This window comes from Alternaria metachromatica, assembly GCF_023757995.1.
Source record: "Alternaria metachromatica strain BMP 0045 chromosome Unknown scaffold_49, whole genome shotgun sequence".
NCBI lineage: Eukaryota > Fungi > Ascomycota > Dothideomycetes > Pleosporales > Pleosporaceae > Alternaria > Alternaria metachromatica.
In genome coordinates this window covers 88,732-115,058 of record NW_026055540.1, presented here as the reverse complement: position 1 = coordinate 115,058, position 26,327 = coordinate 88,732, and the positions used below count along the sequence as shown (strand labels likewise).

Sequence of the window (26,327 nt, the reverse complement as noted above, 5' to 3'; positions counted from 1 at the left end):
TCAGCATGAGGTCAGGGCGTTGAATTCAGAGCGCAACACCTGGAGCGATCATCCTTGACTGCACCGGAACGAATCAGTGTCAGATAGCCACATCCAAAGGTTTAAGAAACAAGACACGGAGAAGGGAGGTCTTCCAAGCCAAATCGCCATGCGCGCAGCAGGCTTGCTGACGGTGTCAATTACGGGATAGCGTTGAGAGCCTGAGTGAGCATATCAAGTTATCCTACCTTCGAATGCAAGGAGGAAAGTCCAGTTGCGAAAAGCAGAGTTTAGATGAATATGTTGCACTACAACGCCAAACAAATGCTATTGCCTCGCGCCTAGAAAGGCAAGAAAAAAAGAAACCACAAGACAGTGGTCAAACACACACTAAATAAACTTTAAAATCATACACTACCACCATCTAACCACCACCACCTCTGCAAACTAACACATCCCCCTAAGCTCCCTTCCATGCCTGCCCACCTTTTACTGCACATCAAGCACATTCTTCAACTGCACAATCAACTTCCACTCATCCTGACTAACATCGCTCCTGAAGTACTCCTTGAGGGTGTCGATACTCTTTCTGCTAATAGCAGAGTAGAGGATATCGTCTTCTTCCAAGTGGCGACCGTACATGGGCTGGTTGGAGCCTTCGATTTTGACGGCGACTGAGGGCTGGCCTCGCTTGCAGATTTGCATGGGTTTGTGGTCGCGCTCGATGGACGTGCTATTAAAAAGATTAGTAAGGTGATCTGAAAGGAAAGGTATGGGACAACTTACACTCTGCCTAGATGAACGAGCTCCTTGGCACCGGTGGTAGCGTTCTTCTTGACCGCGCAAATGGGCGTTGTCATCCTCAGAGCACCTTCAGTGACATCCACACCAATGATGATGGGATCCTTCTTGTTGAAGACAGCAACGGGCTTGAGTACGCAGGGGAAGACGGCTAACATCTTTGAATCCTCCTTCCGCTGTTCCTCGAGCTGCTTCATGTGCGCTGTGAACTTGTCGAACAAGTGGTAGATGATGTCGGCTTCGAAGATCTTGACACCGATTTCCTCTGCGTATGCCTTGGCGTCCTTGTCGACCTTGACGTCGAAACACAGCATGACAGCGTATTCCTTAGCCTTTTCTAACATGATACCTGCTCGAAGGACGTCCTTTCTGAAGACAGGACCGATGGAGATGGTGGCGACGGGAATCTTGGAGACACGCAGGAACTCAAGGAGCGCTTCGAGCGAACCAAGGGTAGACGCTTGTACGGAGACACCACGACCAGTCTTGGAGACTTTGCTGAGCAAATGGGCTAGATCACCCATAACCTCGTCCATGAGATCCTCCTCATCGTCATTCGGACCGACAACAAGCAGACGCGAACCTGCAATGGCTTGGTCAAGACCGTCGGCGGCGATCTTGATACCCATAGCAGCCTTTACTTCCTTGTTGTGCACGTATTGCGACTTGACACGCAACTCTTTCATCTCAGCCGGTGTCAATAACGCTCGAATGTTCGTCACTATGGGCTCTGGGTTACCACATAGCACTATCCGGTCACCTTCGTGAAGGACACCGTTGGACAAGATAACATCGATAGTAGTACCGAGACCTTCGATGACCTTGACTTCAAGCACAGTACACTCAACCTCAGAAAGGTACATGAGGTTATTGGTCAGACGCTCTTGCGTGAGTCTGACGATGAGCTTGATCATGTCTGGAATACCTTCTCCGGTATGCGCTGATGTTGGGCACACGGAGACGAACTTGGACATGCTCTTGTTTCGGTTGAAGATCTCCGAGTTGAAACCTTGTTCTTGGAGTTGGGTGCGAACAAAGGTCCATCGCTCCTCAAACTCGGACTGAACGGACGCCTTTTGGAGGCTCAAACTGTCTTCGAAACCGTTGTTATCGATCTTCTTCCAGCCGAACAGACGATCGATCTTGTTGAGAGCGACAATGAAAGGTGTGCGCCTGTCTCGGAGTAGCTTCATCGATTCGATGGTTTGAGGTTCAAGACCGTGCATGATATCAATGACGAGGATAGCAATGTTGCAAAGCGAGGAACCACGAGACCGGAGGTTGGTGAAAGACTCGTGACCAGGTGTATCGATGACTAGGAGACCGGGGACATTGAAGACGAATTCGTTGTCCTTGTTAACGACAGCAACCTTCTTCTGAAGTGCCTCGACGGGGAAGTAGGTGGCACCAATTTGTTGTGTGATACCTCCGGCCTCGCCTTCTTGCACGTTGGTCTGACGGATCTTGTCGAGCAGCTTCGTTTTACCAGTATCGACGTGACCAAGAATACAGCAAATGGGAGATCGCAGATTGTCCTTTGACCGCGCGGCAAGAGCCTCCTCGTGTGCCTGCTTCCGTCTTTCGGCGGCGGCAGCTTTACGAGCGGCTTCGGCACGCTGGGTAGCAGTGCCTTCCTCGTCTTCGGATGAATCGTCTTCGCTGTCGTCTTCGGAATCAGAGTCTGAGCTGGTATCCTTGGACTTGGAGGCTTCGTCTGCTGTAGACTTCTCCGCTGCCGCCTTCTCTTCCTTGGCCTTCTTCTCGCTTGCTTTGCGCTCTTCTTCCTCGTCGGTATCAACATCCCAGCTGTCTTTGACTCCCTCCAACTCGTCAGCTTGGGCTTCCCAGTCGTCGGCAGAGTCACCGTCCTCGCCCTTCTTCGCTTCGGCGTCAAGTTTAGCCTTCTCTGCGGCCTCAGCTGCAGCGGCGGCTTGCTCTTCGGCTAGCTTGAGTTCCTCTAGCTTCTTGGCGGCCTCCTCAGCTTCGCGAGCCTCCTTCTCCTGTTGGGTCTCGGCTTGCTTCTTCTTCTTTTTCTTGCGGTCATCGTACACTGGCTTCTTCTTCTTGTCAGCCTCGTCGGCAAGTCCAGCAACCTTTGTGCCACCTTGCTCAAGCAGCTGCTGCAGACGGAGTTCGTTCTTTGCCTTGGCCTCTTTCTGAGCCTTTGTCATGTACTTGCCCTCTTTCTTCAGCTGCTCGATCTTTTCCTTCTCTCGCTGCTTCTTCAGAGCCTTCGCTTCCTCTTTCTTCTTCTGTTCCTCGGCCTCTTGTGCCTCAAGCGCCTCCAGCCTAGCTCTCTCTTCGGCTTCTGCGCGCGCAATCTCTTCCTCCCTCCTCTTGCGCTCTTCCTGTTGTTTTTGAAGGGCAGCTAGCGCAGGGTTGAGCTTCTTCTTCTTGCCACCAGCAGCGGGGGTGGTGTCTGCGGTAGCGGCTGAGGGTGCAGCAGCGGCTTCTGGCTTGGCTTCGGCAGCCTTCGCGGGTTCGGCTTTGGCAGGACCAGTGGCCTTCTTCTTCGCAGCCTAGCATGCGGTCAGTACACACTCATGCGATGAACATGGTAGATGCTGCGAACATACCAATTCCTTCTTTCGCTGCTTCTCCTTCTCCTTCTTTTCTTTCTCCTTCTCTGCCTTGGTCTTTACACGAGGAGCATCGTCCGTCTTCTCCTCGACAGGCTCCTCTGCTTTCGCAGCAGCGCCACCCTTGCCCTTCTTCTTGCCGTAGTTTCCAGCAAAGACATCGTCGTCATCGTCGTCGAAGGTTCCTTCTTGGGGTGCCTTGGCGTCGAAGTCTCCATTCGCGCCGTCAACAGGCGGGTCTTCGCCTTCCACTTCGGTGTTGGCGCCCTTCTTGTTCTTCTTCTTGCCGCGCTTCGCAAGCGCCGCCATCAGGCCGCCGCCAGCAGCATCGTCTTCGGCGGCAGCATCCTCAGGCGCGGCATCAGCTGCAGCGGCATCCTGGGGCGCGACAGACTCGCCGAGCTCGGCTTCCCAGTCGTCGTCCTGCGCCTTCTTGTTGTTCTTCTTCTTGGGCGGCATTATGTGTGCGGTGTATTACTTGGGGTGTGGGGTGCACTCGACGGGTGGCACTTGTGGTTGTGGGAATGCACGGTAGAAATCGCAAGTGCTCAAGCAGGCAGGCGCGCCACACAGTGCAGGCAGGAGCAGGTAAAAGCGGAGCCGAAGGAGAAGGGGTCCCGAGTAAACCAACAAAGGCCTGGACCGCAAAAGAGTGACAGGAAAATGCAAACGCACACGGGCTGCTGCGAAATTCCGTTGGAGTTATCGATTGTTCTGTGTGGCGGCGGGCGGCGAACGGCTAGCTGTGGAGGGGTAGGAGGCGCTCGGACCAATCACTGCCATGGAGGCCTGCACTGAATCATCTTCAGACGTTCTTCATGCTCGATTTTGGTAGCATGACTACTCTTGACTCATCTGTTCTTCTAAGCTTTACTCGTGACCGGTGACACATGTGATGAAAAGGATCAGCGCATGAATGGATAAGTCATGGGAGATGTGTGATGTGTATCCGTATGCGATTCTTCATAGCTATTCTCTCATGCTACAACCCAAATCTACACCCATGTTTTACCATCCGACGCAAATAACACTCAAATGACGACAAAACACAAAACGTGTTGCTCCATTTAATCCCAATACATTCAACGCCGTACCAGGGTCTGTAACTCCGACCCAATGAGAGAATGCAATGTCGATATTACAATAGTAGCGATAAAAGCCAAGCGCTGAGGCCTGACATGGCTGTATGACTGACTGACAACGAAACGGTATCTTTTGGCAACACGTAGAGTCATAAAGCATCAACGAAGCCGTGACAAACTAAAGGCACAACGGCCTAGTAGAGCTGGCCGCTGATGAGCAGTGACTCGACAGCTGAGCCGATGAATTGCTTCTTGAGAGTGAGATCGCATCCGAATCTGTGATGATGTTAGTGTTGGTTGTGCAAACAAATGGAGATTGACATACCTTTGCTCTAGTTCGCCCTTGATCTGTTTCTTCGTGACGTTCATGAGATCAGACTTGGATAGAATGTCCTTGATCTCCATCAAGATGGCATCGTCACTTGGCAGGTTCGACATTTCCATGCTGTCCGCACCGTATCCGCTCTGCGCGAGGCTCAATCGTGAGTGGTTGTCGTAGCGTGGGAGACCAAGGTGAGACGCAGAGCGAGATGGTGTCATGCCTCCATACTCTGAGCCAGCGACAGATCCGCCTCCGAAAGGCTTCCTGGTGGCGTACGTGTATCCTGAAACCTCGGAGCGGTCGTCCCGGATGGTGTGCTGCTCCCACATCTCCGCCTGGTACTCCTCCCACCTCTTCTTGGGGATGCTGGCAGGATCAAACTTGCCTTCATCTGTGACAAGAACCTTCTGACCCTTTTCACCAACAACGACACGAGTGTTACCCCACGAGAAGTCGTCCATGTACCAGAACGAGTACAAAGGCAGGCCGAAGGCGAAGACAGGTGTTGCGAAGATGTAGATAATCATCCAACCAATCATTTCCCACTTGCGTCGGATGATGAAGATGATAGCCTGCAGACCATAGATGGCACCAAGAAGAATAAACGCAGTGACAGGGACGATGTCGGGGGACCACACCAGCGTGTAGATGAGATAGCCGATGTAGACAACAATGACGGGCTGCACAACCGTTGAAAGAAGATCCATGAAGACGATGAAGCGCATACTGAAGCAGCAGAAACCACAAAGCTGCGTAAGCGGAATCAGTTCAATCAGGTTGTGCACAGTAGAGTTGATCCAGCGACGACGTTGAGACATGAAGACGGACCAGCTGTCAGGTGCGACAGTCCAAGCGTGTGCTCGCATCGTGTACTTGGTCTTGTACTTGGGATGGAACTTGAGAAGTAGCGTGGTCAAGAAGCGATCTTCTCCTAGATGCAACAGGTTCTTCGTGTGTAGAGTGTCGACACGAATCTCTTGGTAGGCTTCGACGACCTCCTTGCTAACGAACAGTGGCTTTCCAGACTCGGCAGCGCGAATGCGGTACATGGTGAAACAACCAGGAAGACAAGTGACGGAACCGAACAAGCTCTCGAAAGCCTTGGTCAGGTTGTGAGAGATGAAGTATTCGTAAACTTGCATCATGGTAACGAACGAAGACTTGGCGTTGGTAAGAGCGGTTTCACCACAAATAGCAAGGAGGCGGGTGTCGTGGAGGAAGGCTGCGACGAATCGAGTGGCGGCGTCAGGTGCGACTTCGGTATCGGCATCAATTTGGAGGAGGAACTCGTAGAAGGTCGGGTTGACTCCAATAATATTCCGAATCTGATGGTGCATTTCGAGCTCAAGCGGTGTCATGGGGAGGTTGTAGTGCACACGGTTTAGGAATCGCATGAGGATGATCTGCGAGTCACGCTTTCCGCGGTTACCAGGCTTGGAGACTTCCGAAGGCTTGCCAATCTTGACAACGACCAAGAAAGGCACAATGTGACCCTGTACCTCATAGAGACCCGAGTAACATTTGCCCATGTTGTGCTGCTTTTGACCTTCACCCAAACTCTCAAAGCTGAGAGGCTCGGGATCGGTAGCCTCGGGAACACCAAGAATGTCGAGAACGATGCGAGGAGTGGGCTTGTCGTTGCCTTGACCGATAATCATACCATCGCAGACAATGACAAGTAGTTTGCGCTTGTCATCATACTTCATCCTGGCGGCGGAATCGATTGCGCGACGGAGGGATTCTTCGTCTTCGGTGTAGGCAGGCACAGTGCAGATGATGAACTTGTCGATGTTCTCCGGGTCGGTCTTCCGGCTGAACTGAAGGGCCGCAAGGAACTTGAATCCGATGACACTGACCAAGAGAATGGAGATTGCGAGGAGGAAGTACTTGGCGAACAGACATTTGGCCGAGTTTCTGGTGTCCAGATCGCCTACGTAAAACAGGTTGTTCATGCAGGTCTCCATGTTCGCCTTTGTTTGCGCATTCAACTGGAGGTTCTGCCAGTATTTGGTGATGTCTTTACCGGCTTGAACTCGGAAGATGTCCACAACGCTTGGGTCCATGAAATCGGTATCAATGTTCTTGTCATCAGGCTCTTCGCCGACCTTGAACTTGACTTCACGACCACCAGGGATGTAATCCGTGAAATCGTATACACGACCATTCATGTAAGCGATCGAGTTGCCTTTGTTTCCAAGTGTCTTCAGGTATTCGGGGCTGTATCCAACACGACCCTTCATGTAGTTGGCCTTGAGGAACATCTGTTGCTCGAACCACCAATCCCCACGACTGTCGTTTGTGAAGGATCGGAAGTCGTGGTATTGCGCGTTGATGTCGGTGGTACTGATGAGGTTGTTCACGGCGGAGTCGGTGTAGTTGGAGTTCTTGTAGTTCAGCTGAACGGCTGGGTTGATTCCCTTTCCTTCCTTGCCCAAGCACAGAGAAGAGACTTGTACGGGGAACAGATTGGTAGCATCCTTTCCAGCATACTTCTCCAGGTTCTTCTGTGGAACGATGCTCGGATAGTGGTGAGGGATGAACTCTCCCAAGTCGTAGACGATACCGCGGATGGCAACGTAGGCCTCGTTTCCATCCTTGCCGTTGAAGGATGTCAGTTCGGCAGAAGAGTAGACGTGTTGTTTCGGGCAGATGACCGCGGGGAAGCCTATCATGAGGAAGATGACGAAGGCACAACTCCACCAAATAATCATGTTAATAGCCAACTTCTCTCGCCATGCCATGCGTACGTCTTTGCGTTTGATACGTCCGATGTACCGAATAGCAAAGTCAGGAATGAGCCATGTCAAGAGGTAGACAATGAACACCCATCTCTTTCGACTGCTTGAGGTGGGAATGGTCTCGACCTCTTGTAGCTTGGCTTCAGCAGCCTTCTCGTCGTCAATAGCCTTGGGCTGTTCCAAGCCGTGGAACATGTCGCCATTCGTGATGCCAGATGGCGCCTCTGAGCGAGCATCGATATCCCTCTGGCCAAAGTAGTTGCCGCTCTTGTCGTCGTAATAAGCACCAGGTGAAGGCGAGAGAAGACCGGCTCGGACGTCCCCGTATGAGCGACCAGCATCGGGAGTAAGCAGATTGTCGTTGGAGTCAGCGGGACCACGGGCGTAAGGAGCGATGTTTGAAACGTTGGCGATTTCGAGCCAGCACTTCTCGCTCAAGAAGACACCAGTGGCACCCACACGAACTTCATTCTCCCGCCACGGCTTGTGATCAAGAACCATTTCAGCCTTCTCCTTGTCGCTTCCAACGATGGCAAGGTCAGTCTGTGCAAGCCCAAGGAACTCGGCAAAAGGCATGAAGATGCTGAAGTCAGCCACCCGAAGACGTTGGCTGATCTCGGCGATGCCCAGAGCCTGAACTTGTTGACGGACGCATTTGCTGTCGAACTGGTTGGCGATCCTTCGGTCATTTGGTTTCAAGCAAAAGACGAAGTAGGCGTTGGCTTTGCGCATTGTCGATTCGATGGTCCTCAATGAGCTGATGAACTGGCCTGCGGCACCAGTCTGCTTCTGAGATTCACCGGGCTTCTTCGTGCCCGAGATGTTACTCTCTGCATCACTAATGGCATCCTCGTCGAATACGTTCAATTGACGTCCGAATCGACCAGTCTTGTCGGCCTTCCGCTTCGCCATGCTGGGTTGGCGTGTAGGTTTGGAGCTGACAGTAGCCTGGACAATGGCTGACTTTTCCTTAGGGTGCGTCATCTTCTGAAGAGCCTCTTGTCCAAAGAGCTGTTGAACGAAGGGAGCCTGGGCGGACTTGAGCAGGTGCATCATGTCGCCAGAGATGAGCTCAGCGTTTTCCTCCAAAAGACCCTCTACACTGTAGTCGATGTCACCAGTGAAGTGGCGAATGGTAAAGGTGGGCGAAGTGTTGGGGGTAGGGAAGTTGCTGCCGGGTTGCACGACTGTCAAGCTTCCAGGAACAATAGCCTGGTGCTTGCCGTCGAAACGCTTGCGAATGGCCTCGAGGAACTGCATGTCAGTCTTGCCACGGCGCATCTGGTCGTCTAGGATGCTCAGAAGACCGTTGCCGGGCTTCATGAGGCCGGTCTTGACAGCCGTGTTGTCGTAGAAGGCCATGGGCGGCAGAGAGATCTCTTCGGCTTCCAGCTCTTGGATTTGCCGTTGGAAGAAGCTCTCTTGGCAGAAAGAGATGAGGGACTCGTTTGCAGTGTTGTTGAGGAGCTGGTCCAGTGATGACCCAGTGGCGGCGAAGTTGGCGAATCCTGGGAAGTCGACCATGGACACGGTGTTCGAGATCTGCTCGGATGGGACTGAGATCCTTGAGTTCATCTGCTCCATGACCCAGGTGACGAGGAGCGAGTACAGAGAACGGGCAAGCTCATCTGCATTGGCTCGGGCACCCTTGGGGTCCAGCATAACGGTAACGCGCTCGCGGTATAGAGTCTTGGACTTGTACCGTAAGCTTTGCTCCAGATCGGATATGGCAACGCCTAGGAACTGTGCAATGGGTACTAGAGACTCCTGGTTCTTGACAACCGTGATGGACTCACCACCTTCGTGGGAGTAGCCACCGCTCTCATCAGGCGCAGGAGTTGTGTTTTGGCCCATCTCGAACTCGAGCTGACCAATGTGCATGATGGTAGCCATGATCTCGCAGATGCCTGCAATGCTCTCTTTGCCAAATTCTAGCCTCCGGAGGGCGGCCTTGAAATCAGCGAAGCCCTTGGAGTCATCGATGCCGACCTTGAGCTGTGTAGGGTGTCCAAGATAGCGCCATCTCTTGTTGGAGCCGAGCGAGGTGCGGTTGCCTGCGCCCTCTCCACCTACTGCGTCGAGGAACAGGTGCTTCTTCTCGTTGATACTGGTGCCAGCGAGGAGATAGTAGAGGACATGGTAGGTGCGCTCTCCAGTCGGCACGGAAGCGATGCGGCTGCGCTCGAGACGGTGGGCGAGGAATTGGGCGCCAAGCAGGGTGGCGTTGTTCGCGGTCGTGGTATTATACTGGAGCTCTAATAAGAGGCCAGATTTGGAGGCTTGCGGGGTTGTGAGGGACTTGGTTGTGGTGAAGGCATCGAAGACAAAGTTGGCATGTTCAATCTTCTTGGAGAGAGGTGTCTGGGAGAATGACATGAAGGACCTCAGCATGTGTCCGCGGATGGTCGTCTTTCCGGAGCCAGACTCGCCACTGGAACATGTTAGAGCTGTCAGAGAGATGCAGTTCGGGTACTCACAGGAAGACAATGGCTTGGTCCTCGGAGCGGTGTCCCAGGCGCGTGTAGGCCCTGTGCGAGAGGTCCTCGGCGGCCTGGTGGGCGCTTCCCTCTTTGCCGCCATCTACACCGAGACTCGCGTCCGTGCATGTGTTGATGGCGACAATGCCCTGGGAGGAGAGAGCGGCAATGGGGAGGTGTGCGTGGTACCGGCTGGCGAGGGCCGAAGTCAAGCCCGTGTCGTTCTGCTGGTGCTGGGGCAGCGAAGGCAGCGAGGGGTTCTGCAGCGGGTTGGAAGCCATGGTGGGCAGCCGCGTCCCCGTGGGAGCGAGTGGGAGACCGAGGGGTCAGGCAGGCGCGGTCGACGGTCGGAGGGCAACTGCGCGTCGTGGAGACTCTTCAATGTTGTTGGTGTTGCGTCCGCAGGGCTGCTGGCAGGACAGGCGGAACAAGAAAAACACGCGGCGGGAATAATTACAATCAGCGAATGTGGAAAGGGTGTACAAACGAAGGTAAAGGATGCCAAAGCCAAAGCCGTTGAGTTGCGTTGCAAAGGGGCCGGCACGGTATGCTGTCTAACTCTACTCTGGACCAGACGGAGCGCTGGAGAGCATGGGGCTACGATGCTTCTAGCTCAGCTTCGCCCGCCGCCGCACCAGCCGCCTTTTGGCGTGTGTTGACTGGGAGACCCAGCGATCACGAAAAGGGGGCGCAAAAATAGAATAGAATACGCTGAACAGCCCTATTGCCTCGCATCCCCGTTGCGGCTCCACTCGCCTGCTTATTGATGCGACGAAAAGGCCGTGAGAGACGTCGAGCATCGCAGCACGTCGGATGGCACCGCGACACGGCGTGACCCCGAGAAGCACGTCTGCACGATACTGCCCTCACGTTGCACCTGTTTCTCCAGGCGAAGACGTGCATCTGGGACCCGGAGACGCATGGCAGAGAACCACTACCAGACATGCGTGCTAGCGGTCGCGCGCCCCCCGGGAACGATCATCGCTGCACGCTTCAATGCACTAACCGTCGAAACCGTATCGATTGCGCGGCGACGGAGCATGCCCATGCCGCCAACTGCTCTCGATAATTTTTTGTCGCTCGACAGCCGTCAGCCGATGTTTCTTTTGCTCGGCCGGAGACGTTGGGCCAGCTGGTGTGGAGGCCCACTGCTCTAGACAGCGGGAGGCTGTGTACGTGACTTCACGATAAAGTAGACCCTTGGGTAGCGCCCGCAATGGAGAGACAAGGATTGATTTTGTCGGTCCCAACGAGGGGCGCGCTTTGACGTCAGGTCGAGATCTGAAATTGTCCCGGCGTGATTCGGTCGTGTTGAAACCATGGAGCCAAAGACAAATGAGAGCTAGATGAAAGGGCGTGAGGTGGATATTGGGATGTGCCTGCAGTGCGCGCCATGTTACAAGCTTCAGATGTCGGGCGCCATCTCCGCAGACCCAGATGCGCCGTCGATTTTGCTCTTATCGATTAGATGGCGATGGCCGTCATGAAGTGAGAGGAATTCTCCGACTATTGCTTGTTCACACCATATGGTGCGTGGAAATATCGACGACATGAGTAAATCGGGCTAAAAATAGGGGCTGGCATCGCATCCACGCCACCCGCTCGTATCACAGGCCCATGGGACGGTGCCGCAGCTGGTAGTGGCCACGAAAACCAAGACTCGCCATCCATGTCCGGCTGGTGTTGATGCATTGAGCTGCCTCGGCCCGGCCTTAGTCATGCTGCTAACCCTGTCTAACCATACGCCGCCATGCCCCATGCAGCTGGCCGGGAATGCGTCTCGCCCTGAGCCAACAAACATCACTGCTGCTCGGTCTGCGTTCCACGAGGCCTCTCTTGCTGTCTGCATTTTGTTCTTCTCCATACAATCGTTTAATCCGTCCACTCGCTTGGCCCTTTGCTCCGTCGCCGTGTAATAGTTGCATCAACACGCGACCCGTACCGCACTCGCCCAGACACTTACCTCTGGGAAGACAAGACAGCTGCAGTCAACACGCGGTTACCCTCCACCTACCCTCGCTATAGTAACGGTACTCGCATCCACGGAAGGGGCGACCCGCCTCAGCCCGCAACCATGAGTTTCGTCAACAACTCCCGCATGTCCGTCTACTCGACGGCATCCGCCTCGGCATCGCGCCCAGGCAATTCGCCCTCGCAGACATCCACCACGACGCTGCTCAACACGCTCAATTCCGCCTACAAGAACGGCCGCTCGTACAACCTCGAGGCCAGCACCAGTCTGGTCGTCAACACATGGGTCAATGCCAAGAGCATTATCGACGACCGCATTGGTGGCACCGTCGACCTTGAGCTGGGGCGAAAGGCATGGGAACATGCCCGCCGGAGAGCTGAGGACGGCTGCATAGTCCTTGCGTATGTATTCAACTTCATTGCGTCCACCATCATCCACTGACCCGCGCAGTTCGCTGCACGACTCGAGCCCCTCGCTCTTCTCGCCCTTTGTCTCCAGCCTGCCTCTGTCCCTCCCGGGCAACTTCTATACTGCACTCGAAGCCCTCAAGGCATTCACACACTGCGTAACACCGGAGAACCCCTCCACCCCCCGCTACTCGGCCCTGGCTGCCGTCTTCACCATCAACCTTGCTGGCGGTGTCGTCGGAGCTGAGATCAAGTTGTCCACCTCCGGCCTGGACGTCCAGCAGGGCTTGCTCCAAGTACCTGGCAAGACTGGCACACGCGCTTTCGATGTCTTCTACTACCTCAACTCGAGCTCGGCTTCCCGGCAGGAGAGGGAATACTTGGACATCCAGTCTCTTGACCACTACGCCCTTCTCCGACGATCCGGAACATACGATCCTCCCAGTTACCTCCCCGATGCTGACGATGCCGCCGCTGCCGAAGACTTCCGCGCCAACCTCAAGGCGATTGGCATCAAGGGCCAAAAGCTGACCAGGCTTATTAGTTGTCTGACTGGACTGTTGAAGCTTGGCAACACACTCGACTACTTCATGGACGAAGAATCTCTTGCTTCAGTGTGCGAGGACGTAGAGAACCTCATGGACCTGCCTGAAGACACTCTCCGCCAGAAGCTCGGCTCCAACGAGCGCGAGGTTGCCATCGGTGGCATCTACGAAGCCATCGTCGACTTTGTTGTCTCTCACGCCAACAACTCGATCAAGGAGGACATCCAACGCGCCAAGTCTGGCTATGCCATGGACGATAGTGAAGGCAGCGGCATGATGACGCCCAACGAATCAGAGGATGGAGACATTGTCAACATTACTGTTGTCGAAATCCCCAGCCGTACTCTCGGAAAAGCGATTGCTCTGCGTACTGTCTTCGACGACAGCGAAGGCATCAACGCCGAGATGCGCGACGATGGTGTTCAGGTGCCGCCTGTCAGCAATTCTGTCCTTGAGGGCATGCGCGAGGCCATGCAGAGCTGCGCAGCAGACCTCGGCATCAACGGGGCTGCTCTTCGCGAGAAGGAAGCTGACCTAGAAAAGCGCGAGGCTGTGTTGGAAAAGCTCGCTCTTGAGATCCCCGATGAGGACAACTTTGTGAAGAAGGTCCTGAACCCGGTACCCAGCAGCGGCATCGTCCTGGGCAAATATGGCCGTTTCGACCTACCCATGACAGTAGCCAGTAGCAGAGTCTGGTTCCAACTGGCAATCCACCCCACCGATGTCATCCCCACCTCGCTGAACCAGGACCTCAATTCCACCTGGCAGGCTGGCGTAGTCTCTCGACAACTTCGCGAGTGGCGACTGCCCGAGTGGGCCAACCGTCGTAACCGCAACCTCGACTTCACTGCCGATTTCGATCACCATGAATTCTACGACCGATACGCTCCGTTGGGCTGCATGGACGGTCAAGAAGGCATCCAAAACTGGACCCTGCAGCGCGGTTGGAGTAACGGCGAAGTCATGGTCGGCAAAGAACGTGTGTGGGTCAAGGAGGGCACATGGTGGGAGGCGGAGTCGCAGCTCGACCTGAAGACGCATGAGATGGGTGGTTCTCCCAGCATGATGGGTGGCATGATGGGAGCTGGTGGCATGGATAACGGATACTCCACCCCGCTCCCGCCTACAGCAAGTGCATTCTTCCCACCTCTTCCGGATATGTCTGCGGCCCCTCAGAACCCTTTCCAGAGTTCCACCAGTCTGGCCGTGCCAGGTGCAGCAGATGCAAAATCAATCGCCCCCACCACGCGCACCCTTCCCACCGCGGGACCTGGTGATTACGGTCTAGGAGGCAAGGGCGACGAGAACAAAGGTGTTAGTTACTACGACATGGAGTCTGGTGGCAACGCCGTCGTCACGGAAACCCCGCTCACTGGTACTCGTAGGATGTGGGTTGGCTTCGTCTGGGCCCTCACCTTCTGGATCCCTTCACCGCTCCTCAAGTGGATTGGGCGCATGAAGCGACCTGATGTCCGCATGGCATGGCGAGAGAAGTTCGTCCTGGTCCTACTCATCGTGTTGCTCAACGCCGCCATCGTCTTCTACATTGTCGCTTTTGGTAAACTCTTGTGCCCGAACAAGGACAAGGTCTGGAATCAGAAAGAAGTGTCACAGCATCAAGGCGAGGACGACTACTTTGTCAGCCATCGTGGTGTCGTATACGACTTAACCTCCTTCTGGAAAAAGCAGCACAGTGACTCTAACACCGAGGCTACCCGGGATCGAATGATGGAAATGGCTGGTGCCAACATGGACCCATACGTCGTTCCTCCGCTATACATCGCTTGCCCCAATCTGATCAAAGACACGCCTCAAAACCGGGTGTTGCAGCTCACACTCAACCAATCCACCGCTGAGAATCTCAACGCAATCGCTGTCCACGGATCTGGCTCAAGGACAAACATGCCAGACAGCGCCGCTCTGAAGAGCGAGACCTGGTACCCTGACGTCTTTCTCCCGGCTATGAAGGAATTCAAAAAGGGACCCCTCGTCTGGGAAGAGAAGACGATCAAAGATGAAGGTGAAGATCTGAATCACATGTGGTTCAGGCTTGACAACAGGGTTTACGACTTGACTGACTACTTCGCCACGATCGACTACATGCGGGACCAGGACCAATACAACTTCCTCGATGCTAAGCTGATTGACATGGTAAAGAGCAACGCCGGTTCCAACCTCAAGGAGGACTTCAGCAACAACCTCAACAATAATGCGCAACAATTCAACAAGCAATGTCTTGACAACTTGTTCTACGTTGGCGAAGTCGACTTCCGTAAGACAGCCAAGTGTCAGGTCAACGACTATATCCTACTCGCTGTCACGATCATCCTCTGCTCGGTTATCGTCATCAAGTTCTTGGCTGCACTTCAACTAGGCTCTCGCAAACGCCCGGCAAACCAAGATAAGTTTGTCATCTGTCAGGTGCCAGCCTATACGGAGGGCGAGGATTCGATCCGAAAGAGTTTGGACTCTTTGACTGCCCTCTCATACGACAATAAGCGAAAACTCATCTGTGTCATTTGCGACGGAATGATTGTTGGTGGTGGTAACGATCGTCCTACGCCCAAGATTGTACTCGACATCCTCGGTGTTGACCCCAAGGTCGACCCTCCTGCCCTTCCATTTTGGTCGGTCGGCGAGGGAAGCCAGCAGCTCAACTACGGAAAGGTCTATTCTGGTCTGTACGAATTCGAAGGCAATGTTGTACCATACCTTGTCGTCGTCAAGATGGGTAAGGAGTCGGAACAGCACAAGTCTAAGCCAGGTAACCGAGGAAAGCGCGACTCCCAAATTCTGCTCATGAGCTTCCTCAACCGCGTCCACCACCGCTCGGCCATGAACCCCTTGGAGCTGGAAATGTTTCACCAGGTCAACAACATCATTGGTGTTGACCCGGAACTATACGAGTATTTGCTCATGATCGACGCCGACACCATGGTCAAGCCCGATGCTCTTAACCGTCTCGTAGCAGCGTGTGCCCACGACTCGAAGATTGCCGGTATCTGCGGTGAGACGAGCTTGGAAAACGAAGACAGGTCATGGTGGACTATGATCCAGGTCTACGAGTACTACATTTCACATCATCTGTCCAAGGCCTTTGAGAGTTTGTTCGGCAGTGTTACCTGTTTGCCCGGATGGTAAGTACCCAACCCTACCTGCATTATATGGTGCTAATTCGTACTAGTTTCACCATGTACCGCCTACGCACAGCCGACAAGGGCAAGCCTCTCATCATCTCGGACAAGATTATCAAGGACTACGCCGACTGTGTTGTTGACACTCTGCACAAGAAGAATCTCCTCTCGCTCGGTGAGGATCGTTACCTGACGACTCTGATGACGAAGCATTTCCCCGCCATGTCGTACAAGTTCATTCCCGATGCGTACGCTCTCACAGCCGCCCCCGACACGTGGAGCATTCTGCTCTCCCAGAGACGTCGATGGATCAACTCAACCATCCATAACTTGGCCGAACTCGTCTTCCTGAAGGATCTCTGTGGTTTCTGTTGTTTCTCGATGCGATTCGTCGTCTTCATCGATCTCTTCGGTACTCTCGTCCTGCCATCCATCTGCGCATACCTGGTATACCTCGTCTACACCGTCTCGACTGGCAAAGGTCAATTCCCCATGTTCTCCATCATCATGTTGGCGGCAGTGTACGGTCTTCAGGCGTTCATCTTCATCATCAAGCGACAATGGCAGCATGTGGGATGGATGATCATCTACCTCCTGGCCTTCCCTATCTACTCACTCGCACTTCCGATGTATTCTTTCTGGTACATGGACGACTTCTCGTGGGGTAACACGCGTGTCGTCATCGGCGAGCAAGGCACGAAGCAGGTTCTCACGACGGATGATGAGGGCTTTGACCCCAAGTCGATTCCTATGATGCGCTGGGACGAGTACGCCGAGCGCAATGAGCTTCCCGGTCGTCGCGGTCTCCCAGGCATGACCACTGAGAAGGGTGGCTTCAATGCGTACGAAGACGAAGCATACGAGATGAACGACATGCAATCCGTCTACTCGTCTGTCAAGCCTGCATCGACCGTAATGTCCAACATGCAGCACATTTCGCACATGCCGCCGCAATCGCCTGGGCCATACCAAGGCATGCAAACCCGTCAATCGACATACTCGAACATGTCGCGGTACCAAGACAACCCACACCAAAGTCGCGTCATGTCGATGAGCAACATGAGTGACATGTACAATGGCAACAACACTTCACCGTACGGTCAACGCCAGAGCATGGGTGGCTTCCAGAGCTCAGACAACCTGATGGCCTCGTCCACACCACCGATCCGTGGACGCAGCCCTCTCAGCTATGGCGCCAGCATGTCACGACCTGGTAGCACGACCAACTTCCAGAGCATGATGAACGGCCCGACGGATAGCCAAATCATCGAGACGGTTCAAGCCTGCCTCAAGGACGCGGACCTGGACAAGGTCACGCGCAAGCAAATCATTGCACTTGCGGAGCAAAGACTACAGATGCAGCTCACTGGCGAGAGGAAGATTTTCCTCACGCAAGCCATCGACCACGAGCTTGCCAACATGATGTAAGAAGGAGAAGAAGATTGAGAATTAATTGCATTTAGCGGTGTTGTTTGTACATGTCTGCACGGCAGTAACGCCATTTGGTCTTTCCTTTGGAAGAAAACATGTATCCTTTGCATCTGGCGCACGATTAAATGGGAAAACTCGGGTGTCTGGGAATCTGGGTTGTACTTACATCGCTCTTTTGAAGTGGTGGTAATACGGAGTTGTTGCATATATCTAGTGGAATTGAAGATCATAACATGAAGCTTGCTCTTTTGCACTTGCAGTGATGTTGAACGAATTTGGTTGTTAACATAGAGCTCGGCGAACAAAGCACTCATGTGAGGCATGGGAGTGGCAGGCGGTGGATGCACGACTAGCGTCAGGTAGCTACGTACCCCAGCCCAGCAGGCGCGGCCAGAGCTCCGCCATCCCGACATTCCCCAACCAGCACCCCCGAATCTCACACGACGTATACAACTGTCGCCTCTTTCCCTGCCGCTCAGTATAGACAAGCCAATTCCGATCGCAATCATGGCGCCGAACCGCATCGAGCAAGACGAAATTGAAAAGTACTGGGAGATATTCAGCTCGCTCAGCGGCGGCGGCACCCACCTAGACGGCGCGCAAGCTGCACCGGTGCTCAAGAACTCACATTTGCGCGATGATCAGCTGGAGAGGGTGTGGGATCTGGCCGACGTGGACAATGACGGCAAGCTCGACTTTGAGGAGTTCTGTGTCGCCATGCGCCTGATCTTTGACCTGATCAACGGGGTATGTGTCTGCATAAGCACTGGGAGGATAGAGGATTGAGAGAGGATAGGGACTGACCAGCATGCCATAGATATCCATGGATGTACCAAAAGCGTTGCCCGACTGGCTCGTCCCCGAATCGAAAGCCCACCTCGTCCAAGCCGGCCGCGCCCTCTCCGGCTCGCAACCCGCCTACGAAACCGTCGAAGACGATGACGACACGCCCGGTCTGCGCGACGGCTTCGACTGGTACATGTCGCCGTCAGACAAAGCGAAATACGAAGAAATCTACACAGCCAACCGCGACGGCCACGGCAACATAACCTTCGACAGCCTGTCCGGCCTCTTCGACAGCCTAGACAACGTGCCCGACTCAGACGTGCGCTTCGCCTGGAACCTCGTCAACCCCAAAGCGCGAGAAAGCGTCGGCAAAGACGCCGCTCTCGCCTTCCTCCACATCCTCAACCAACGCAGCGAAGGCTTCCGCGTGCCCCGCAGCGTGCCCCCAAGCCTGCGCGCCAGTTTCGAAAAAGCGCACATAGACTACGACATTGAATCAAGCGCAAACTCGCGCTGGGCCGCGACCCGCGACGAAAACACCGCCACAGGCCGCAAAGCCAAATTCGGCGACGCATACCTCACGCGCCTGGGCGTCGGCGACCGCGCAGCCAACTACGGCGCGCGCGGCGGCAAAGGCACTGATTTCGGGGGCCGCACAACAGAAGACTGGGAGGAAGTGCGCTTGAAAAAGCAGCTGCGCGAGCTGGAACAGAAGATTGCGGATGTGGAGAAGGAGGCGGAGAATCGGCGGCATGGAAGGAGTAAGGATAGTAAGCCCGCGCTTGTGAAGCGTGAACTGGAGCTTCTGCTTGATTATAAGAGGAATGTGCTCAAGGAGTTGGATAATGATGAGGGTGGTGCGGTTAAAGGGCTGGGTGGGATTAGGGAGGAGATTGAGACGGTGAGGGAACAGGTGGAGGGGTTGCAGGGGCATTTGGAGAATAGGAAGGGGGTGTTGGAGGATTTGAGGAGGCAGATTGATGATGAGAAGGCGGGGTAGAGGCTTGAAGGGAGGGGGAGGGGGAGGGTGTATATAGATATTGTGGGTATTGTTTAGAGCTGGTCCATCAGCAATGAGATTTTGGAACATGATATTGAAGCTCTTTGAGCACTGTGAAGTGCCACCATGATGCGGCACCATCTGATTTCTCGAGATGCAACAGACCAGTTATGCCATGATGTTGACTTCTACCAAAAGGCCATGCAACCATCCGCACGATCCTCTGACACCAACTACATAGAAGTCAACATCCATCCATCCCTCTCCCCACACGCCATCTCACTCCTCCTTCTTATGCGCCTTCGCAAACAACTCCGGATGATCAATCGCATACTGCGCACCCGCCGCCCAATGATACAACTTAGCCGCAATAACATACCCCTCCTTCGCAAACTCCTCCAACCTCGCATACAACTCACTAATCGGAATATTCACCCTCTGAATATCCTCCCCTTCATCAAGATGCTGCTCCGGCTCCGGGTCCCCCTCATTAAGATGAATTTCCACCATGCACAAACACAGATTCGCAGACGTCATCCCCGGATCCGCTGCTACGGGTGGTGAAGTGGAGATCACCCTTCCTTTGTAACCCGTTTCCTCGTAGAGTTCGCGGACGGCGGCTTCCTGCGGGGTTTCGGATGCGTCGATTAGACCGGCCGGCCATTCTACTGTGAAGCCGCTGACTGGGGGCCTGAATTGGATTACGACGATTGTGGAGGGGGGCTTGGTGGGGTGGTAGATTATGTTGCCCATTGCGACGGCGTCGACGCCGGCGGTGCCGGTTGTTTTCCTCGAGGCGATCTCCCAGATTCGTTCTTTGCCTTTGGCGTCGGTGTAGGTGGCTTTTTGTAACTTTACCCATTTGGCTTCTGAGGAGGGGAGGTCGACTAGGGAGGTTACTTTGGGGGTGCCGGTTGAGGAGGCCATTGTGACGGCGTTTACGCGGTCGACGAGCGGTGAGGCGAAGTTGGAAGCTGTGTTATGGAATGCTCTTTTGGGGATGAGGGTGGTTGGTGGACGTGATATTGTTCGTCGAGTGAGGGTTGTGAACATTGGCCTGGTTGCGATGTCGGGGGTTTGGAGGTTGGGGTGCCGATGACGTTATCTAGGTGGAGGAATGAGGTACCACGAGGTGTCTGTTGGAGAAGAAACCACGACCGCACAAGAAATTGTACTTTTTCGAGTGAAGTGACCTAGTTTATAGTCTGAGAGGCTGTATGAAGTCGCTGTGCCCTTCTGATGCCAGTTCAAGTAATAATGGGAGACCCCACTCTGTTTAGCGTCAGGAACGGCATTTCACGTAACGTCATCCAAAATAGATGCAAGCCACCGATAAGCATCACTTGTCAAGACTGTCGTTGACCCCGAGTGTCTATCTTCCGCTGCGATCAGGTTCTGCTTCGCCTTGTTTACACGTCGATGTCTGTTCTGTAGCACGTTGCGCTGATTTTAGACGTTAATCCTCCAATTTCCATCATGGCCTCATTGCGCATCCTCTCTCGAACAACTCCGCAATTCAAATCAATCACATCAAACTCCAGACATTTCTCCTCAAGTATACCAAGACATGCCGACTTCACGCACGCCGTCATAGGCGGCGGCGTAATAGGCCTAGCCATAGCCCGCAAACTCCAACAACGCGACTCCGCCTCGACGGTCCTAATAGAAAAACACGGCCACGTCGGCACAGAAACAAGTTCACGAAACAGCGAAGTCATACACGCAGGCCTCTACTACGGACCCACATCCCTCAAAACCAAACTCTGCCTCCACGGAAAAGACATGCTATACTCGCTATGTAAACAACACGACATCCCCCACCGCAACACAGGAAAATGGATCGTCGCCCAAGACGCCGCACAAATGGACGCCCTCCAAAAAGTCCACGACTTCGCCAAAAGCATAAACGTACCCATCCGTTTCCTCAGCAAAGAAGAAGCCCACCGCCGCGAACCAGACGTGCGTGCCGAAGCAGGAGTCCTAGAAAGCCCCAGCACAGGCATCGTAGATTCGCACAGCTTGATGCAATACCTGCAAGGCGATTTCGAAAACTCTGGCGGAATCTGCGCCTTCAGATCAACAGTCACACACATCCGCCCCCTCGATTCCGGACGCTCTGGCTGGGAAATCACAACGACGGGAGCGGATGGCGAGGAAAGCAGTATAACAGCCGATACGTTGGTAAACTCGGCGGGTCTCTTCGCCGTCGACATCCAGAATATGATTTTGCCGAAAGAACGACATAGGAAGGCTTTCTACGCAAAAGGATCTTATTTCAGCTACGCTGTCTCGCGGCCTAAACCCTCCACTCTCGTCTACCCGGCTCCCGTACCAGGCCATGGAGGTCTAGGAACCCATCTCACGCTCGACATGGCGGGGCGAATCCGATTCGGACCAGATGTCGAGTGGACAGATTCCCCCACTGACTACTCCCCCAACACGAAAAACATGAAGCAGGCTATCGATGATATCCAGACATACCTTCCCGGTGTGGATAGAAAAGCTATTCAACCGGATTACGTGGGCATACGACCGAAACTGGGGAAGCTAGCGGCGACTTCAGGGAAGGACTTCCAGGATTTTGTGATTCAGAAGGAGGAGGGGTATGAGGGGTTTGTGAATTTGTTGGCGATGGAGAGTCCGGGGTTGACTAGTAGTTTGGCGGTTGCGGAGGAGGTGGAGGGGTTGTTGTATCGGTAGGGAGGAGGGGTGGGGAAGTGAGTTTGTATGATGGCACGAGCAATGCATGGCTTTGAGATGATGTGGGAAGATTGGCCAATTACTGGTATACTTTCTACTAGTAACGCATGGGTTATCCTGACCTCGCAGGCGATATGAGCAATATAGTTGGTTTGTCACTAGGCAGTCATATGTGTAAGCCAATATCAAGCCGAAACCTTCTATTGCAAATTGATAATATCATCACATTGCATGTGATATCAAGCGTAGCAGTAAAATCAAGTGTGGCAGTAAAGACCATTTCATTCAACGTCCCAGACAGCGACGTTACTTCTAGACATTAAGCAAGAAAAAGGGTGATGTTTGTATGATCCATCACATAGCTCCTACAACATATATACCCCAAGGCCATCCGAAGGAGCGAACCAAGTCATGAACGCGTAGTTTTTATATCCAAAAGCCACACACACCCCGCCCGTCATGTAATGATGTAATATATGTACAGTAAGGAAATGAGTTTTTGCGAGAAGTAAGAATCACTCGCGGTGTGTTGCGGTGCTCGCTGAAAACGCCGGGAACATCCAATGCGCACACAAGAGTTTGATGATGAAAGAAAAGGTTAATGCTGGTATGTCGTTTGATGCAGCCTTCTAGGCGGAAGATGGAAGAAAGATCAAGATGCTAGATCATGCGGAAAGAGGCGTTTACTTGCGGGGCTGCTTGCTGAGGCGCTTCCGCTTCTTGGAGTCGCTTGAGTCGCTGCGTCCGTGGTTGGACGCAGGCATCGTAGGTTGGCCTAGCGGCGCAGGTGATACATCACGCATCAGGCTGCTTTGCTGGGGGGCCTGTAGCTCATAATCCTCACCAGGTGCGGTGTGAACGTATTGCTGAGCAAGAGGGCTGCGTCCCTGGCGCTGGTCTGAGCTGTTGGTCCTGCTGTAGGAAGGCTTAGGCGACTCGAGACCATGACCCTTCTGCTCGTTGGACAGCGGCGATGTGCGGGCTGGGGCGTGGGCGAGGTCGCTGTTGGTGCGCATCTGAGCAGGTCGTTGCGGGCCCTTGGACTGGTATACAGAGTCGTCGTCGATGGAGTCAACAGATTCGCTGTACATGCCCTTGCTAGCACCCACACCGACCTCGTAGGGTCCTCCTCGTGGCTCTTCGTAGAAGGCTCCTCCGGCAGGCTTTTGTGTTTGCTGAGTCTTGTGGTAGATACGCGCGTCCTCGGGGTCCATGAAACTCTCGACACGGCGGGGCATGTAGATGGAGTTGGCGGCGGAGGTCTCTTGCGAAGCGAAGGAGTCCATGGAAGAACGGGGGTGGAGAGGCACGTGAGGGACGTTGGGGTTGCGGGGCATTGTGTTGGGAAGCGTGAGACCAGAGTCGTTGCCTTGTTGGTACCATCCGTTGGGCAGGCGTTCTGCGGCGGCAAAGCGTCCGTCGATGTTGTCGCCGGGCTGAAGGGGGATAGCGGCTGGGCGGTGCTTCTGCGCCTCGGCAGCAGCCTTGAAAGTCTCGGGAACAACGTTCAGATCGTCACCAGTAGCCTCGGCAGCCTCGATAGCCTCTTGGGGAGTGGTCTTGGTGTCGGCGCTACCAGCATCGGCACGAGGTCCACCCCATGTACGCTGACCGGCAGTGAAGATACCGTAAACCATGTAGACCCAGTTGAAGAAGGGGTTGACGATGAACATGAGGGGGTACAGCATGATCTTGTAGCGACCGAGCTTGGCGCCAAAGTACAACATGAGAAGCCAGTTAAGCCCCAGAGAGATGGCGATGAAACCAACGGGAAGGTTGGCAACCTTTTGCGAGGTAGTGATCAAAGAGATACACAGGATGAAGAAGAGCAGGGCGGTGGTTCGGATGGTGTTCTGCATGAAGCGGACGATGAGGAGGATCGGGTAGCGCTTCCAGAGACGGATATCAGTCAACATGCATACTTCGTTGGTGATAAAACCCAAGAACCAGCGGCGACGTTGCTTGAGCAGAGATTGGTAGGTTTGCACAGCTTCAGTCTTGCAGAATGCTCCGGTGTTCATCTGGATCTGGTAACGTTCCTTGGCACCAATCATGAACAAGTGAGTGAGCCAACGGTCCTCACCAAGATGGCACTTGCCGTAGTCGAAGAGGTCGTCGCATTGCTCAGCCTTGTCAGCGAAGTAGTACTTGGCCATCCTGCGGAAAGCGGAGAATCGAAGCATAGTAAGGGCACCGGGCAAGCAAGTGACGGCACCGCAGCCGGACTCGACTGAACGCTCGAAGAGTTGACCGTGAACGTATTCCATGTCCTGAAGAAGGGTGATGAGCGAGTTCTTCTCGGTTGTAGAGGTAATAACACCAGTCTGAGCCAACATGTTTTTCTTGCTGCCGGGCTTGAGTTCCATCTCGTACATGAAGTTCTGAATGCAGGTCTTGTCGAGAATGCAGTCGGAGTCGATGAAGAGGACGAAGAGGTTGTCGTTGCGCTTGAGGTACTCGGAGTAGATCTTGTCGATGAGCTTGAAGGTCCTCTTCTGGCAGTGACGCTTACCACCGTGGGGGAAGCGGGAGATGGTAATGCGGCAGCTACGGTAGATGACATCGATGGACTTGGGGTAGGTGTCGAGCGTGAGCGGGACACCGAGTTTCTCAATGGTGTTGAGGTAGAGCTCGTCCTCCTGGTCTCCGTCAAAGGAGAGGAAGATGTGCAGGCAGGAGGGCGGGTATTCGCAGTCGACCAGGGAGTCGCAAGTTCGGAGAAGAATCTCGGGAATCTCCTTATAGCAGGGCATGATGATGACGACCTTGGGTGCGGATGCCTCGTCGAGGACGGATTTAATCCTGCGGCTGCGACCAACGGAGTGGGTGACGAGCTGGTAGACACAGAACAACCACGGGACGGTCAGGAGACCAGCAAACGACCAGAAGGCGAACCACTGGAGGAAGCCAACCATCTCCTGGGGGAAGTACTTGGTGACTTGCGACGGGAGGGGGAGGGTTACGACCATAATGGGCAAGAAGATGGCACTGTTTCTGTCAGACTAGATCGCATAATGGAGGGGAGTTCAAATGCTTACCGGAGAGCGAAGAAGAGGATACCGAAGAAGATGGACAGAATACGGACACTGATCGTCTCGGCCTTCTGGAAGACCTTGACAATGCAGTACAGGAAAGCAGCGACCCAGAGGAACCACTCAAGCAGGGCAGCCAACATGAGACCACCGATGATGGCAACGTAGGCAATCTACTGCAGTCAGTTTCTGTAGCCACAGTCGGCAATGGCTGTACTCACATCCTTAGCTGGCCAAGGGTCGTCAATGTCTGGGGTAGAGTGGTCGATTTCGCGGGCAAAGACCGCGCGGGCGGCGAGGCCCATCATGTCTTGCCAAACCATGGCGGAGTATTAAGTATGTATATTCGTTGTTGTCGTTAAGCAAATAGCGAGCGATGCTGTCTGGGTTTCGGACAGCTGTCGACCCTATATGTAAGGCGACCAAATGGGTGACGCAGACGCGGTGAGTTGGAGAAGCACGGCCCGTCGCTGAGGTATGGGAGGGGCCCTGAGTAACAAAGGCTCGTAACCCAACAGTGGCACGGGGCTAGATAATTGACGTAGAGGCGAATTGCTGATCCAAGACTGTCGCAGAGCTGAGAAAACTACTAGGATACAGGTATTGGTGTTTGGCGGTAGTAGTTGTAGTGGTGTAAGCGGATGGTAAGTCTTCGCGGCCCAATAAACGAGTGTAAGGGTGGGAAGGACAAGAAGGGCTTAGACCAAGGTCATTAACAAGATACCGCTCGCAAGGGCAGTCCGGAGTCGTATGGGAGGAGCGCCTTGAGGAGGAAGGAAGTCTCTACGAGGGGATCGAGCTGGTTTACAAGCACGAAAAGCGGGCGCGCTCGGTCCACATGGCCTTCACCCGAAGAGTGCTGGATCCTCTGGGCAGCAGTCGAGATGCACGATCGTCACAGGGGCACTCCAACTAGATTTGGCAAGCTGCCCGCGCTTGGAGCTCGAAAACGAGTTGCGTGCAGGCCTACGCCTGGTCTCAGTGGCCCCGACCCGTGCCAAACCACGCGCCGGCGGCCCTATGCCTGCAGCCTCGCAGTTATTTTGGGCGCCCCCATGCGCCGTCTACCGTTAGCTGTCTGAAGCTTGCAGGCAAAGTGTTCCTCTCTGTTTCGCATCCTCATCACACACAGAGGCACATCCTACCTGTTTGGGGCCGTGTGTTTGGGGCCCTCGAGAGCCGTGGTCTGCACGCTGGGCATGCAGTGGTGTAGTAATTTTGTAGTCATGGTAGCTTCTACCTCGTTCCGCCGGACGTGGCCATCGTCGCATGAGGTGGCATCGTCGCTCTTGGAAATTCGCCTGTAATGCACCGCTGCTGGTCGCCTTCTATTGCCAAGAGA

General features: G+C 54.2%; 7 protein-coding genes across 7 annotated transcripts; 3 read left to right on the top strand and 4 right to left on the bottom strand.

The window, feature by feature from the left end:
• Positions 1-468: 468 nt before the first annotated feature.
• Positions 469-3,818, bottom strand: J4E83_010693 (uncharacterized protein; the record flags this gene model as incomplete). Its single annotated transcript, XM_049337573.1, has 3 exons — positions 469-712; positions 766-3,299; positions 3,357-3,818. The coding sequence occupies 3 exons, from the start codon at positions 3,816-3,818 to the stop codon at positions 469-471; spliced, it is 3,240 nt and encodes a 1,079-aa protein (XP_049183332.1).
• An 817-nt stretch (positions 3,819-4,635) lies between these two features.
• Positions 4,636-10,259, bottom strand: J4E83_010692 (uncharacterized protein; the record flags this gene model as incomplete). The annotated part of the gene is made up of 3 exons (XM_049337572.1): positions 4,636-4,717; positions 4,767-9,932; positions 9,979-10,259. The coding sequence occupies 3 exons, from the start codon at positions 10,257-10,259 to the stop codon at positions 4,636-4,638; spliced, it is 5,529 nt and encodes a 1,842-aa protein (XP_049183331.1).
• A 1,793-nt stretch (positions 10,260-12,052) lies between these two features.
• J4E83_010691 (uncharacterized protein) lies at positions 12,053-17,464 on the top strand (the record flags this gene model as incomplete). The annotated part of the gene is made up of 3 exons (XM_049337571.1): positions 12,053-12,351; positions 12,401-16,039; positions 16,087-17,464. The coding sequence occupies 3 exons, from the start codon at positions 12,053-12,055 to the stop codon at positions 17,462-17,464; spliced, it is 5,316 nt and encodes a 1,771-aa protein (XP_049183330.1).
• Positions 17,465-17,974: 510 nt separating this feature from the next.
• END3 (endocytosis defective- protein) lies at positions 17,975-19,253 on the top strand (the record flags this gene model as incomplete). The annotated part of the gene is made up of 2 exons (XM_049337570.1): positions 17,975-18,214; positions 18,285-19,253. 2 exons carry the CDS (start codon positions 17,975-17,977, stop codon positions 19,251-19,253), a joined length of 1,209 nt encoding a protein of 402 aa, XP_049183329.1.
• Positions 19,254-19,532: 279 nt separating this feature from the next.
• Positions 19,533-20,306, bottom strand: J4E83_010689 (uncharacterized protein; the record flags this gene model as incomplete). Its single annotated transcript, XM_049337569.1, has 1 exon — positions 19,533-20,306. One exon carries the CDS (start codon positions 20,304-20,306, stop codon positions 19,533-19,535), a length of 774 nt encoding a protein of 257 aa, XP_049183328.1.
• Positions 20,307-20,729: 423 nt separating this feature from the next.
• Positions 20,730-21,953, top strand: J4E83_010688 (uncharacterized protein; the record flags this gene model as incomplete). Its single annotated transcript, XM_049337568.1, has 1 exon — positions 20,730-21,953. The coding sequence occupies one exon, from the start codon at positions 20,730-20,732 to the stop codon at positions 21,951-21,953; it is 1,224 nt and encodes a 407-aa protein (XP_049183327.1).
• A 683-nt stretch (positions 21,954-22,636) lies between these two features.
• On the bottom strand, positions 22,637-25,308 carry J4E83_010687 (uncharacterized protein; the record flags this gene model as incomplete). Its single annotated transcript, XM_049337567.1, has 3 exons — positions 22,637-24,941; positions 24,992-25,158; positions 25,207-25,308. 3 exons carry the CDS (start codon positions 25,306-25,308, stop codon positions 22,637-22,639), a joined length of 2,574 nt encoding a protein of 857 aa, XP_049183326.1.
• Positions 25,309-26,327: the final 1,019 nt, after the last annotated feature.